We start from the raw sequence: 14,844 nt of genomic DNA on the forward strand, positions 1-14,844 counted from the left end.
CAACCTCCCAGCACCATATACTCTTAATGGCATCACTGCACTTACAGTGCCCAGGAATGACCCTGGGTACTGTAGGGGCACAGGACTCATGCACCTGTGTGTTCACCACTGGCATAGGGCACCCACCTAGAGGGGTGGCTGATGTATGCCAGGGCAGTGGGTTTGTGGGCATGGCACACAGGGATGTGTGCCATGTCTACTCTGTGATTAGATCTGTTCCAGGACACTCAGCCTGCAAGGGCAGTGTGTGTGTGTCAGGGTACAGGGCCCCTAAGGGTGGCACAATAAGTGATGTAGCCCTTAGGGGTCTTCTCTGGTCACAATGCCCTGGGTACCTAGGGTACCATTTACCAGGGGTTGACATGTGGCTAGAGATGCCAATTGGGTTTAGGCTTTAGTACAGTTTTTAGGGAAGGATCACAGGCCCTGGGTACCTGATTGGCAGGGGCCCAGGGCACACCAAGGAAAAGGGCATCAGGTATCAGGCAAAAAGTGGGGGGGTTACTGCAACAGAAACCCACTTCCTTACACACAACATTCGTGAAACAGTGAGGCTTCTCATTAATTATTCACCAATCCCTCCTGAGAGCACCCCATAATGCCCTTCATGGACTATGTTTTAAAATATTCTTATTTTTGTGGTGCCCCAAGTAAGCACGAGGGCACCACCAAGTACAATTAAAAACGTTGTGGGGGCTGCAAGGAGCACAGCAGTCCCACAGGAAAGGTTAAAGACTACACAGTACATCTCCGGGGTTATTGAGTGCATGACCCCAGGAGAGCTTGCTAATGTAGTCAAAGCACTCAAAGCTGGAGCTGTCTGCTGTTCAACAGCGTGCTGGGACCTCTTGTGTTTGGTTTTATGGCTGCATTATTTGGGCTGAAAAATACTCAAATACATGTTTATGGTTGTTTTGAATTAAAATTCTTTATTTAAAATATTTATGTGACATTTATTGTTATGTATTGCTATGTGTGTATTTATAAGTAATAAATTACATCATTGATAAAATATTGTATTGCTTTTCTGATTTGCCAATAGGTAAGCGTTATATGAGGTGAGGTGATGACTGATCCACTTATAAAGCCTGTAGGCCTCCCTTTTATATTTTGGGTTCTGACCCTTTGACAAAGCCAATAGGTCTTCTTTATTGAAAACCACATGCTTTACATTGTTACTCTACATTAAAATAAACTCAGAACGTCACTGAAAAGCAAAGATTAAAGTGATTTTATAATTTGGAGTGGTAATAAGTTACTTTATATTTAAATTTACCTTAGAAATTCACTGAAAAAAACCAAAGGTTAAAATGTCGTTACAGTCACTTAAAAATGCCATAATAAACTCAGAAAACACTGCAATTCATAACGCACACACTCACCATGCACTGCCTATGTACTCGCATATTACATCACTCACAACATTTTCTGTTACATCTTTGATAACATCTCTTATGACATCTGATATGAAATTATAAATGAGAACACTGTGCATGGCAGGGACACAACTTTAAGTCACTTCAGTCAACTGGTGCATTTCAGTGGTTTTTTTTAGTTTAAAATTGTATAATTAAGTGACATTTTCACCTAACTATAACCGGTCATTAACCTTTGCTTTTTTCAGTTAATATCTATCTATCTATCTATCTATCTATCTATCTATCTATCTATCTATCTATCTATCTATCTATCTATCTATCTATCTATCTATCTATCTATCTATCTATCTATCTATCTATCTATCTATCTATCTATCTATCTATCTATCTATCTATCTATCTATCTATCTATCTATCTCTCTATCTATCTATCTATCTATCTATCTATCTATCTATCTATCTATCTATCTATCTATCTATCTATCTATCTATCTATCTATCTATCTATCTATCTATCTATCTATCTATCTATCTATCTATCTATCTATCTATCTATCTATCTATCTATTGATCGCAATGTATTGTTATTGTTGTTAAGATTGTTAAGATTGGTAATACTGTATCTATGCCCATGCCTACGCCTATCACGATGGTTGTTCTTCATGTCAATAGTGTTCTATCATTAATATTAATATTATAATATAATATTCCGCTTTAGACTCCAGTGCAGAAGACAATGAACATGGTCAACCAAACCCGTGTAACTGAATTCATCCTGTTGGGCCTGTCAGACATTCCTGAGGTGGAGGGTCTCTTTTTCATCATATTTCTACTGACCTACATGACTACCCTGGCTGGGAACATCCTCATCATCACCGTAATACACCTAGATGCCAATCTTCACACCGCTATGTACTACTTCATCTCCAACCTGTCCTTCCTAGACTGCTGCTACTCCACTGTCACTGTCCCTAAGATGCTAGCAAACCTACTAGCTGAGGAGAAGACCATCTACTTCTCTAGCTGCATGATCCAGCTCTACTTCTTTTCTAGCCTGATAACTACTGAGTGCCTCCTACTGGCAGCTATGGCATATGACCGCTACATTGCCATCTGTCACCCTCTGTATTACAACAGCATCATGGACCAGCGTGCCTGCTCCTGGTTGGCTATTGGCTTGTGGGCGACTGGTTACATTTACTCTGCTGTGCATGTGACTTTGTTGAGCAGGCTCTCCTTCTGCAGGTCCAATGAGATCCAGCACTTTTTCTGTGACGTCCCCCCTCTGCTGAAGCTTTCGTGCTCCGACACATTCATCTACCTTCTGGTGATCCTTCCACTGGGTGGCTTCTTTGCTTTTGGGACGCTTCTCACTATGATTGTGTCATACACCTTCATTATCACCACTGTCCTGAGAATCAAGTCTTCTGAGGGCCGATCCAAAGCCTTCTCCACCTGTGCCTCTCACCTGACTGTGGTCAGTATTTTCTATACATCTCTACTATTCACCTATTTCAGGCCCACAGCCACAAACTCATTCTCTGTTGATAGGTTTGTGTCAGTGCTGTACAGCATCTTGACTCCCATGGTGAACCCAATGATCTATAGTCTCCGAAATGCTGACATGAAGCAGGCGGTCAAGAAAATCACTGATAGAATCCGGAGAGCGACAAAGGGGTCTGAGATACAGATGGATGACTGTCAGAAGGCACAGTGCATCACTTCTGCCATTCCCCCTGCCTCTGTGGGAACGTAGGCTTTACATAGTCACCAAACTCACCTACTATTAGGGCCTCATTTTACCAAACAATGGCTCATCACTGTGCTGTGGCAGCGATGCTTTAAAATTTCATGTGCATGATTTAAAAATCTTTACAACACCATGGATGCGCTTTATTTACAATATGGGGCTCCATGACGCAAGGTCCCAAGGATGCATCCGAAATCCTGATTCCTACCTATGAAGGATGCCGCAAGGCACCTGGCCCAAGACTGACACAACTACAGCAATGCCTCAGGAATCAGAGTTGATGCGTCAGTTTTGAATGACGCAAGTAGCCTCATGTGTGGGGACCAATGATAGAGTGTGAAAAGGTGAAAACTCACCTTGCACTTTATTACATTGGTCCTGGATATTACACATACATGTGAGCATAGTGTACGTATGTGTACCACTATGCATAAGTCAGTAGTTTAGTGTGAAGTGACATGTATTGTGTTACCTACTTTATGTGTGCACTAACCTGTTGAGGGGATGAGATTTCCTGCAGTATACATTGTTGTAAGTGACTTTAGCTGGTCAGATACCTATACCACAGCCAATGTGTCATTCCTATGCCTGGGTTTTATAGGCATGAGAACTTTGATGCATTGTAAGCCCAGTTAGAGAGCAGTTCTGTGCATTTATCAACCTTTCTCTGAAGTATGTAACTCCTAATCACACACAGACAAGTCTGGTCTCAGAACCTCCGTTTGCAGAGTGTGTCTCTTCTATCTGAGTGAAAGAAGAGGAATCACAGCTCGAACAAAGATGGCTGGACAGTTGGGATAGTTGATTGTTAGAGGAACACGCTCGATACGATTATAAACACTGAACACAGAAACTAAAAGGATTAATAAGGATTTTCCAGAATAGGAGAACTATTTTAAAATTGATAGCTCTCCTACATGGCCAATTCACCTGGGGCCCGATTCACAGAACTAACTTAAGACAAAATCCTAAACTTACTACCATTTTGGTATTCACAGAAGGCACTTACTCATTTTGGTATTCACAGAAGGCACTTACTCATTTCGGTATTCACAGAAGTTAGGAGTCCTAACTTTAGGACTCCTAAATGCCTTCTGTGAATACCGAAAGTCTTAAAATTAGGATTTTTCTCAGTTTAGTAGTAGTATAGTTAGGACTCCTAACTTTAGGACTCCTAAATGCCTTCTGTGAATACCGAAAGTCTTAAAATTAGGATTTTTCTCAATTTAGTAGTCCTAAGTTTAGGACTCCTAACTTTAGGACTCCTAAATGCCTTCTGTGAATACCTAAAGCCTTAAAATTAGGTTTTTTCTCAGTTTAGTAGTTGTAAAGTTAGGAGTCCTAACCTTAGGACTCCTAAACTGAGAAAAATTCTAATTTTAAGACTTTCGGTATTCACAGAAGACATTTAGGAGTCCTAAATTTAGGACTACTAAATTGAGAAAAATCCTAATTTTAAGACTTTCGGTATTCACAGAAGGCATTTAGGAGTCCTAAAGTTAGGAGTCCTAACTATACTACTACTAAACTGAGAAAAATCCTAATTTTAAGACTGTCGGTATTCACAGAAGGCATTTAGGAGTCCTAAATTTAGGAGTCCTAAATTTAGGACTACTAAATTGAGAAAAATCCTAATTTTAAGACTTTCGGTATTCACAGAAGGCATTTAGGAGTCCTAAAGTTAGGAGTCCTAACTGTACTACTACTAAACTGAGAAAAATCCTAATTTTAAGACTTTCGGTATTCACAGAAGGCATTTAGGAGTCCTAAAGTTAGGACTCCTAACTTCTGTGAATACCAAAATGAGTAAGTGCCTTCTGTGAATACCAAAATGAGTAAGTGCCTTCTGTGAATACCAAAATGGTAGTAAGTTTAGGATTTTGTCTTAAGTTAGTTCTGTGAATCGGGCCCCACGTGTCTACTGGTGCAGCAGCAACCTAAAGAAACCAAAGACGGGGTGGTCCGTCCACATTGAACTTCCGGGTCATACTGAAGGCCAGCCAGCCCTGTTTGGGTCAGGAGGCGATAACTGGTTTTCTTGCCTGGGTGCCGCATGCACCATGGTGGGGATGCCATGTCTCTCTGCCTTCAGGGCATGCACTGCACTTGGCATACTGGTTGGACCAGTACCTCTCGTAACTGTTATAATCCAGGAGAGCAGGGGCTCCACATACATAGCAGGCTGGTGGCCCACCTGCAAAATTATAAATTCACACATCATACAGTGGGTCATAAGTAGAGCAAGCAACAGACCAACGACGTACTGCCCCTTAGTCATCTGAATACACACACAAAAGGTAGGTCTGGTAAGCAAATCGAAGGTTACTACTAGTGGGAATCAGAAGCGCTAATTCTTTCGGACGAGACCCTCACTCACCCAAGGGTGGCATGCTTCATCATTGGGTTCCATCCTCACAGCAGGACCGCAGAGCACCTTCTGTGGGCTACAACTCCCCAGCCGGGGAGAAGCAGAAAGGTTTTGTCAAGGATGAGCATAAGAAGGGGTCTGAGTGAGGGGCAGAGTGCAAGGGACTGTTAAAACTACCTCACTGGTAGGCAAAAAAGTACTTTAAAAAGTACTTTATTCTGGGGCCCCATTGTATAGAGTTAAAAATAGAGCTAAGGACTGTGTTAGAACCACATAGTACTCAATAGGGTGGGCCACCTTCTGTGTCTCAGTCCACCATTAGAAAGGATCAATTTATCCTTTTCAAGCCTGCAATCTCCACCACCGTTATGTTTCTGGCAAAATCCCCACATGCCGAGCCGCCAGTTGCATACTAAAATCAGTAACATGACAGTGGCGGAGACTGCTGGCTTGAGAAGGACAAATTGATCCTTTCTAAGGGAGGACCGAGACACAGAAAGAGGGCCACCCTATTGAGTACCAGGCTTACTGAAATAAGGCCAGTAACTTGTTTATTCATAAGCTTATGCGGAGTGATGCTTACTTTTTTGGTGCTGAGGAATTCCCAAAGATAAAAAAATGTTTTCAGACTGATATATGGGAAGAAACATGTTGACCTTATAATAAATGTATTGTCTGGTTCTGACAAAGTCTTTAGCTCTGTTTTTAACTCTCTACACTTCGGGCTCCACAATAAAGTACTTTGGGAAAGGTTTTATCAGTCCCTTTCACTCTGCCCCTCACTCAGACCTCTTCTTATGCTCATCCTTGACAAAACACCTCTGCTCCTCCCCGGCTGGGGAGTTGTAGCCCACAGCAGGTACCTTGTGGTCCTGCTGTGAGGAGGGTATCCAAAGATGAAGCATGTCACCCTTTGGTGAGTGAGAGTTCTCGTCCTAAAGAATTAACACTTCTAATCCCACTAGTAATGACCTTCAATTTGCTTACCAGATATACCTTTTGTGTGTGTATTTAAATCTTAGATGTCCCCTAAGTCGAAGTTATGAGCGGGTACAGAGTTCGTATGGCAGCAAAGATTATCCTTGTGAAATGGAGGTAGGGGTGGTAAGATTGGAGAATTCAGCGAAGGTAAACAATTCTGCTAGGTGTCATGTTGGTGAGATTATTACCAAATGGCAAGTATCGGGATATGGTGATGTGAGATGGGAAACACTCTGAAAGGGTCCCCGACCCATACAAACATCTCCAGGCCCTGACAAAAAGGCACCTCTCCTGAGCCACCAAAATATCTTTTCCAAACACCTACGTGCAGGAAAAACTCTTTATTTTGTAGTTAGATCCATGAACATTAATTTGCAGAGCAATAAAGTGCTGCCAACAGGAGATGGTTTCAGGGGCCATTGTAGGGCAGTGTTGTGCTTCTGGCACTGGATGGAGTAAGTCCTGTATGAGAGCAGAGTGTAGACCCCAGAATCGGGTGAGCTCATAAGCATCTGTAACACAATGTAATAGTGTCATCCAGGTTGTTTTTATGGTTCTTTGTCAAACTGGTGCTGTGGTAGGACAGCTTCAGGTGTGCTCACAGTAATAGCAGTTCTGGCCTCTATTTTGCCTCTTTCTGCCTGGTTATGACCTTTATTTGACCTCTCTCTGCTAATTTCTGACCTTTATTTTGCCTCTTACTGCTCATTGCTCACCCCTGTTTACCTATTTCTGTTCGTTTGTGACCTCTAATCTGCCTCTTTCTGCTCATTCCTAACCTGTATTCTGCCTCTTTCTGCTCGTTTCTCATCTTTATTCTGCCTCTTTTTGCTCGTTTCTGACCTTTACTCTGCCTCTTTCTGCTCGTTTCTCATCTTTATTCTGCCTCTTTCTGCTCGTTTCTGACCTTTATTTTGCCTCTTTCTGCTGATCTCTATTTTTCCTGTTTCTGCTACTTTCTCACTTTTATTCTGCCTCTTTCTGCTCCTTTCTCACATATATCTTCCATTTTCTGCTCATTGCTGACCTTTATTCAACCTTTCTTCTAATTTCTCAAATTTATTTCGCCTCTTCCTGCCAGTTTCTGACCTCTATTTTGTCTTCTTCTGAGTGTTTTTGGACCTTTATTTTGCTCCCTTTTGCTCCTGACATCTATGTTGCCTCTTACTTCTTGTTTCTGACCACTATTTTGATTGTTTCTACTTGTTCCTGATATCAATTTTGTCTCTTTCTGCTCATTGCTGGCCTCTATTTTGCTTGAATCTGACCTTTATTTTCTCTCTTTTTGCTTGAATCTGACTTTTATTCTGATTCTTTCTGCTTGTTGCTGACCTTTATTTTACATCTTTCTGCTTGTTTCTGACCTCTATTCTGCCTCTTGCAGATTGTCTCCCACCTTTATCTTGCTTCTTTCTGCTTTTTGCTGACCTCTATTCTGCCTCTTGCTGTGTTTTTCTTGCCTTTATCTTCTCCAGTTCTGCTCGTTGTTGATGTTATTTTGCCTCTTTCTTCTCCTTTCTCACCTCTATTTGCCTCTTTCTGCTTTTTGCTGACCTTTATTTTCCCTATTTCTACTCGTGGCTGACCTTTACTCTGCCTCTTTCTGAGCTTTATTCTGCCGCTGAATTACATGAGGGACGCACATTAGAACTGCAATACTGCACACTCCATTTTATATGGAAGCCATTTAACGGCAAAAGCCTGTACCTCCTTTTTAAAAAGTGTTGCAGAGGAAAGGGACATGGGACAATGTCAGAAAAGGATTTATAGGTGGTGGAGAGCTTGATGTCTAAAAAATAATCTGTAAGACTACCTGCTTTGACACATTTCTGATCCCTCAACCACCTTTTAACCATTCTTTGACCAAGGAGCGAGGGACTTATTTTGCCATGACAGGGGTTTCCAAGAGCAAAGGCAAGCCTATCTCATACAGTGTGGCTTTCATATAGGTGAAACACGCAATCCTCTTACAACTCGTAGATTTAAGAAGAGTCCTGATCGCAACTCAATAGGATTCTAGTTCATCCGTGGCCCAAAGTCTGTGCCAGTAAAAAATAGGTCAGCACATATTTGGTTGATTTAGAGGGACAATCCCTAAATCCAGGAGTTGGGAGAGGTATGGGATACTCTGCGGAAGGTTAAGAATGCTCCTCACAAACCTATTTTTGGTCTTGCCAAGTACATCACTTTTGGTGTGGACCCACAACTCTACGCCATACATGGCTGTATCTTTTGCTTTGATGTTGTAAATCTCCAGCACAGGTTCGAAAGTGCTCGCATGGGCCCGTTGCGCAGTTTGGCTACAGCGTCATCTTCTTGCTGGATTTTTAGTGAGCATCTCTTGATTTGTGAGGACCAACTAATTTTGTGATTCAAGCAGACCACCAAATACACAAACTCCTGCACTTTTTCTAGAGCTACACCCTGCACTATTATATTTGCTCTATCAGATTTATAAGGATTAAAAACAATAAATGTGGTTTTATTAATATTTATTTCAAGACCACGATAGCTGCAGAAAATTAAAAAGCAATCAAGTAGTGCCTCTACACCAGAGGACTTCAAACTTTTTGATGGCGAGACCCCCCTGTCAGAAACCTTTAGGCGTAAGGCCCCCTCCTGACAAAACTTTCTAGAACTTGGACCTCCTCATCATTGCCAACTATCAACAACCATAAACACCCCCAATTCCCACAGCAAATCATTTATACATTGGGGAAATACATTAAACAGTGGTTGGGGCCATGGTCAAAGTTGTGGCTGAAAACAAAGGGCCTCATGTATGAGGCATTGGCGTAGGGCAGCGCCGCCAGCCTTCTTGCTTTGCTGCCCTGCGCCAATGTGAAAGGGCAGGGATGCACCGTATTTATGAAATATGGTGCACTCTTCTCCTTTTCCCCTTCTGTTGGCACACACATTGCTGGCTAGCGCCAACATAGTCAGGATGGTTTGTGTGCAGGAAGGGGCACCTTCCTGCACAAAAAGAATCCTGAGAGGGGTTTTCCTCTTTCTATGTGTGCTGCAAGAGGAACAAACGAGGAGAAATGAAAAAATGTCTCCTTGTTACGCCTGCTGTGGGAAGGCGTAAGGTTTTGGTGCTGCCCCAGGTTTGTATGGTTTTGTAAATCTGGGGCAGCGTCAAAATCCATGGGTGTTGCGTGGGAATTCCCACAGCAAGGCCTATGGAACGCCTACTTGACAGAGTAAGGCAACGCAGCGACTTGCGCTGTTTTGCCTTACGCCATATCTATGATGCCATGCAAAGCCAAGCAGGGTGACTTTGCGTCGCCTCGTAGATATGATTAAGATGCTTGTGCCGCCGAAGCTTCAAAAACACTGACGCTCCAGCCAAGGGAGCCTCAAAAATAGCAGAAAAAGATTTTGTTCATTTTTTAGGTCTTTCACGATCAGGTAGCTACATATAAAATAATAGGTGTCTTAAATGAAAAATACTTTTTCAAAAGTAGTTACTCAGTGAGAAATACACTGTAGTACATTAGGAAACCTCTATTAATTAACACCCTGCAGAGGTCTGTATGTAACCAGAGAGCCACAGAATTAAATTAGGTTGGTGTTGTGGAAAATAGTGACGTGTCTTTTTAGTGCTATAAGGTCGCAGCCTGTGACAGAAAACACTGTGAATGTGTAAGTCATTATTTTATATTTAAATTACACACATAATAAGATAGATTGCTACAAAATGTGCAGAGAGTTTTAGGATGAAATGGAGCTTCCAAAATGTAGATTTGTGTAATATCAGACCATAAGTAAAGCATTTTTGTTTTTGTTGCAATAACTGTCCCCTCAACACCTCCTCAGGGGTACTAAGCATTGTGTAAATAAAGTTATCATCAAAAGCACACACATCACAGCCCAGTTGCTAACTATCACACAATAAAACACATCTTTGCCATCACAATGTTTGAAGTGATTTGAGCAATTAAATCCAGAACCCCTCCCAAGCATCCTTTACATTTGCAGATTAACTTCTAGCATACATTTGCATTTCTTTCAGGCAAGCAGGCAGCCTGAGATGAAGGCTTATTTGAAGGATTGTTTACCTGTCTGTGGAGCCTCTTCCTTTTACAGCAGACGACACACAATGAACTTCAGCTGAAGCATTTTAACGATCGCGGTTTGCCTTATCCAAAATGAAGAGCATGTTTTGTATTGCAGGCAGAAGTTATGTCTGGAAATGCGCAACCCTCTTCCAAGAACCTTGGGGCCCCCCTGGGGGTTGCGCCCCATAGATTGATGACCTCTGCTCTAGACCATGCGCGGTTTTAGAAATTGAAAGGATGTCGTCTGTGAAAAAAAGTAGCGTTGCAATTTTATGAGGGCCAAGTTTGGGTGCATCATTACCAGGAAAATCAAGCATATGCACTAAATCATTAATATAAAGTGTAAACAGTATCGAGGCCATGGCACAACCCTGCCAGGCACCAGTTTCCATCTTGAAAGGGTCTGAGAGCTCACCACAGTTGCCATACCTAACTCTGGCAGTATTGAATACATGCAGCCTTACAAGGACAGATAAAATATTGCAGGCAACAACCGTCTATTCCAGAACTTCACACAACTTAGCCCTAGGAATGGAGTCAAAAGCTGTCTCACGGTCAACAAAGACGACAAACAAGTTGCCCATGTCTAGCGAGACTGTTCTCCAATATAGGGCATAGAAATGAAGGATTTCATCTACCGTACTGAGCCCATTCCTGAACCCCACCTGGAGCCTTGAGAAAACAGAGCTGTCCTTGGCCGAATCCAGCAGTTGATCCAGTATATGAGGACAGGAGAGTTCCTGAGACGTGTCGATTAGGCTGATGGACCTATAGTTCCATGTCCTTTTTACCCAATCCAGCAGTTGATTCAGTATGAGACGACAGGAGAGTTTCTGAGACGTGTCGATTAGGCTGATGGACCTATAGTTCCGTGTCCTTGGCCCAATCAAGCAGTTGATCCAGTATGAGACGACAGGAGAGTTTCTGAGATGTGTTGATTAGGCTGATGGGCCTATAGTTCCATGTCCTTGGCCCAATTAAACAGTTGATCCAGTATATGAGGACAGGAGACTTTCTGAGACGTGTCGATTAGGCTGATGGACCTATAGTTCCATGTCCTTGGCCCAATCAAACAGTTGATCCAGTATATGAGGACAGGAGAGTTCCTGAGACGTGTCGATTAGGCTGATGGACCTATAGTTCTATGTCCTTTTTACCCAATCCAGCAGTTGATCCAGTATGAGACGACAGGAGAGTTTCTGAGACGTGTCGATTAGGCTGATGGGCCTATAGTTCCGTGTCCTTTTTACCCAATCCAGCAGTTGATCCAGTATATGAGGACAGGAGACTTTCTGAGACGTGTCGATTAGGCTGATGGGCCTATAGTTCCGTGTCCTTTTTACCCAATCAAGCAGTTGATCCAGTATGAGACGACTGGAGAGTTTCTGAGACGTGTTGATTAGGCTGATGGAGCTATAGTTCCGTGTCCTTGGCCCAATCAAACAGTTGATCCAGTCATGAGGACAGGAGAGTTTCTGAGACGTGTCGATAAGGCTGATGGATCTATAGTTCCATGTCCTTGGCCCAATCCAGCAGTTGATCCAGTATGAGACGACTGGAGAGTTTCTGAGACGTGTCAATTAGGCTGATGGACCTATAGTTCCATGTCCTTGGCCCAATCAAGCAGTTGATCCAGTATATGAGGACAGGAGAGTTCCTGAGACGTGTCGATTAGGCTGATGGGCCTATAGTTCCGTGTCCTTTTTACCCAATCCAGCAGTTGATCCAGTATGAGACGACTGGAGAGTTTCTGAGACGTGTCAATTAGGCTGATGGACCTATAGTTCCATATCCTTGGCCCAATCCAGCAGTTGATCTAGTATATGAGGACAGGAGAGTTTCTGAGACGTGTTGATTAGGCTGATGGACCTATAGTTCCGTGTCCTTGGCCCAATCCAGCAGTTGATCCAGTATGAGACGACTGGAGAGTATCTGAGATGTGTCGATTAGGCTGATGGACCTATAGTTCCATGTCCTTGGCCCAATCAAGCAGTTGATCCAGTATGAGACGACTGGAGAGTTTCTGAGATATGTCGATTAGGCTGATGGACCTATAGTTCCATGTCCTTGGCCCAATCCAGCAGTTGATCCAGTATGAGACGACTGGAGAGTTTCTGAGACGTGTCGATTAGGCTGATGGACCTATAGTTCCATGTCCTTGGCCCAATCCAGCAGTTGATCCAGTATATGAGGACAGGAGACTTTCTGAGATGTGTCGATTAGGCTGATGGACCTATAGTTCCATGTCCTTGGCCCAATCCAGCAGTTGATCCAGTATATGAGGACAGGAGAGTTCCTGAAACGTGTCGATTAGGCTGATAGGCCTATAGTTCCGTGTCCTTTTTACCCAATCCAGCAGTTGATCCAGTATGAGACGACTGGAGAGTTTCTGAGACGTGTCAATTAGGCTGATGGACCTATAGTTCCATGTCCTTGGCCCAATCCAGCAGTTGATCCAGTTTATGAGGACAGGAGAGTTCCTGAGACGTGTCGATTAGGCTGATGGGCCTATAGTACCGTGTCCTTTTTACCCAATCCAGCAGTTGATCCAGTATGAGACCGCTGGAGAGTTTCTGAGACGTGTCAATTAGGCTGATGGACCTATAGTTCCATGTCCTTGGCCCAATCAAGCAGTTGATCCAGTATATGAGGACAGGAGAGTTTCTGAGACGTGTCAATTAGGCTGATGGACCTATAGTTCCGTGTCCTTGGCCCAATCAAGCAGTTGATTCAGTATGAGACGACTGGAGACTTTCTGAGACCTGTCGATTAGGCTGATGGACCTATAGTTCCATGTCCTTGGCCCAATCAAGCAGTTGATCCAGTACATGAGGACAGGAGACTTTCTGAGACGTGTCGATTAGGCTGATGGACCTATAGTTCCATGTCCTTGGCCCAATCCAGCAGTTGATCCAGTATGAGACGACTGGAGAGTTTCTGAGACGTGTCGATTAGGCTGATGGACCTATAGTTCCATGTCCTTGGCCCAATCCAGCAGTTGATCCAGTATGAGACGACTGGAGAGTTTCTGAGACGTGTCGATTAGGCTGATGGACCTATAGTTCCATGTCCTTGGCCCAATCCAGCAGTTGATCCAGTATATGAGGACAGGAGACTTTCTGAGGTGTGTCGATTAGGCTGATGGACCTATAGTTCCATGTACTTGGCCCAATCCAGCAGTTGATCTAGTATATGAGGACAGGAGAGTTCCTGAGACGTGTCGATTAGGCTGATAGGCCTATAGTTCCGTGTCCTTTTTACCCAATCCAGCAGTTGATCCAGTATGAGACGACTGGAGAGTTTCTGAGACGTGTCAATTAGGCTGATGGACCTATAGTTCCATGTCCTTGGCCCAATCCAGCAGTTGATCCAGTATATGAGGACAGGAGAGTTCCTGAGACGTATCGATTAGGCTGATGGGCCTATAGTTCCGTGTCCTTTTTACCCAATCCAGCAGTTGATCCAGTATGAGATGACTGGAGAGTTTCTGAGACGTGTCAATTAGGCTGATGGACCTATAGTTCCATGTCCTTGGCCCAATCCAGCAGTTGATCCAGTATATGAGGACAGGAGAGTTCCTGAGACGTGTCGAGTAGGCTGATGGGCCTATAGTTCCGTGTCCTTTTTACCCAATCCAGCAGTTGATCCAGTATGAGACGACTGGAGAGTTTCTGAGACGTGTCAATTAGGCTGATGGACCTATAGTTCCATGTCCTTGGCCCAATCAAGCAGTTGATCCAGTATATGAGGACAGGAGAGTTTCTGAGATGTGTCATTTAGGCTGATGGACCTATAGTTCCGTGTCCTTGGCCCAATCAAGCAGTTGATTCAGTATGAGACGACTGGAGACTTTCTGAGACGTGTCGATTAGGCTGATGGACCTATAGTTCCATGTCCTTGGCCCAATCAAGCAGTTGATCCAGTACATGAGGACAGGAGACTTTTTGAGATGTGTCGATTAGGCTGATGGACCTATAGTTCCCTGTCCTTGGCCCAATCAAGCAGTTGATCCAGTATGAGACGACTGGAGAGTTTCTGAGACGTGTTGATTAGGCTGATGGACCTATAGTTCCATGTCCTTGGCCCAATCAAGCAGTTGATCCAGTATATGAGGACAGGAGACTTTCTGAGACGTGTCGATTAGGCTGATGGACCTATAGTTCCATGTCCTTGGCCCAATACAGCAGTTGATCCAGTATATGAGGACAGGAGAGTTCCTGAGACGTGTCGATTAGGCTGATGGGCCTATAGTTCCGTGTCCTTTTTACCCAATCCAGCAGTTGATCCAGTATGAGACGACTGGAG

General features: G+C 43.5%; 1 protein-coding gene across 1 annotated transcript; it reads left to right on the forward strand.

Annotated features, from left to right (window-relative positions):
* The first annotated feature begins 2,115 nt into the window (after positions 1 to 2,115).
* On the forward strand, positions 2,116 to 3,135 carry LOC146839347 (olfactory receptor 5V1-like). The gene has a single exon (XM_085650789.1). The coding sequence runs from the start codon at positions 2,116 to 2,118 to the stop codon at positions 3,133 to 3,135; it is 1,020 nt and encodes a 339-aa protein (XP_085506915.1).
* The last annotated feature ends 11,709 nt before the right edge of the window (positions 3,136 to 14,844 follow it).

Source organism: Triturus cristatus, chromosome 4_1 (genome assembly GCF_964204655.1).
Source record: "Triturus cristatus chromosome 4_1, aTriCri1.1, whole genome shotgun sequence".
NCBI lineage: Eukaryota > Metazoa > Chordata > Amphibia > Caudata > Salamandridae > Triturus > Triturus cristatus.

Bases quoted from the DNA above. Each gene is read 5' to 3' on its own strand.
- LOC146839347 (XM_085650789.1), top strand. From the start codon at position 2,116: ATGAACATGGTCAACCAAACCCGTGTAACTGAATTCATCCTGTTGGGC.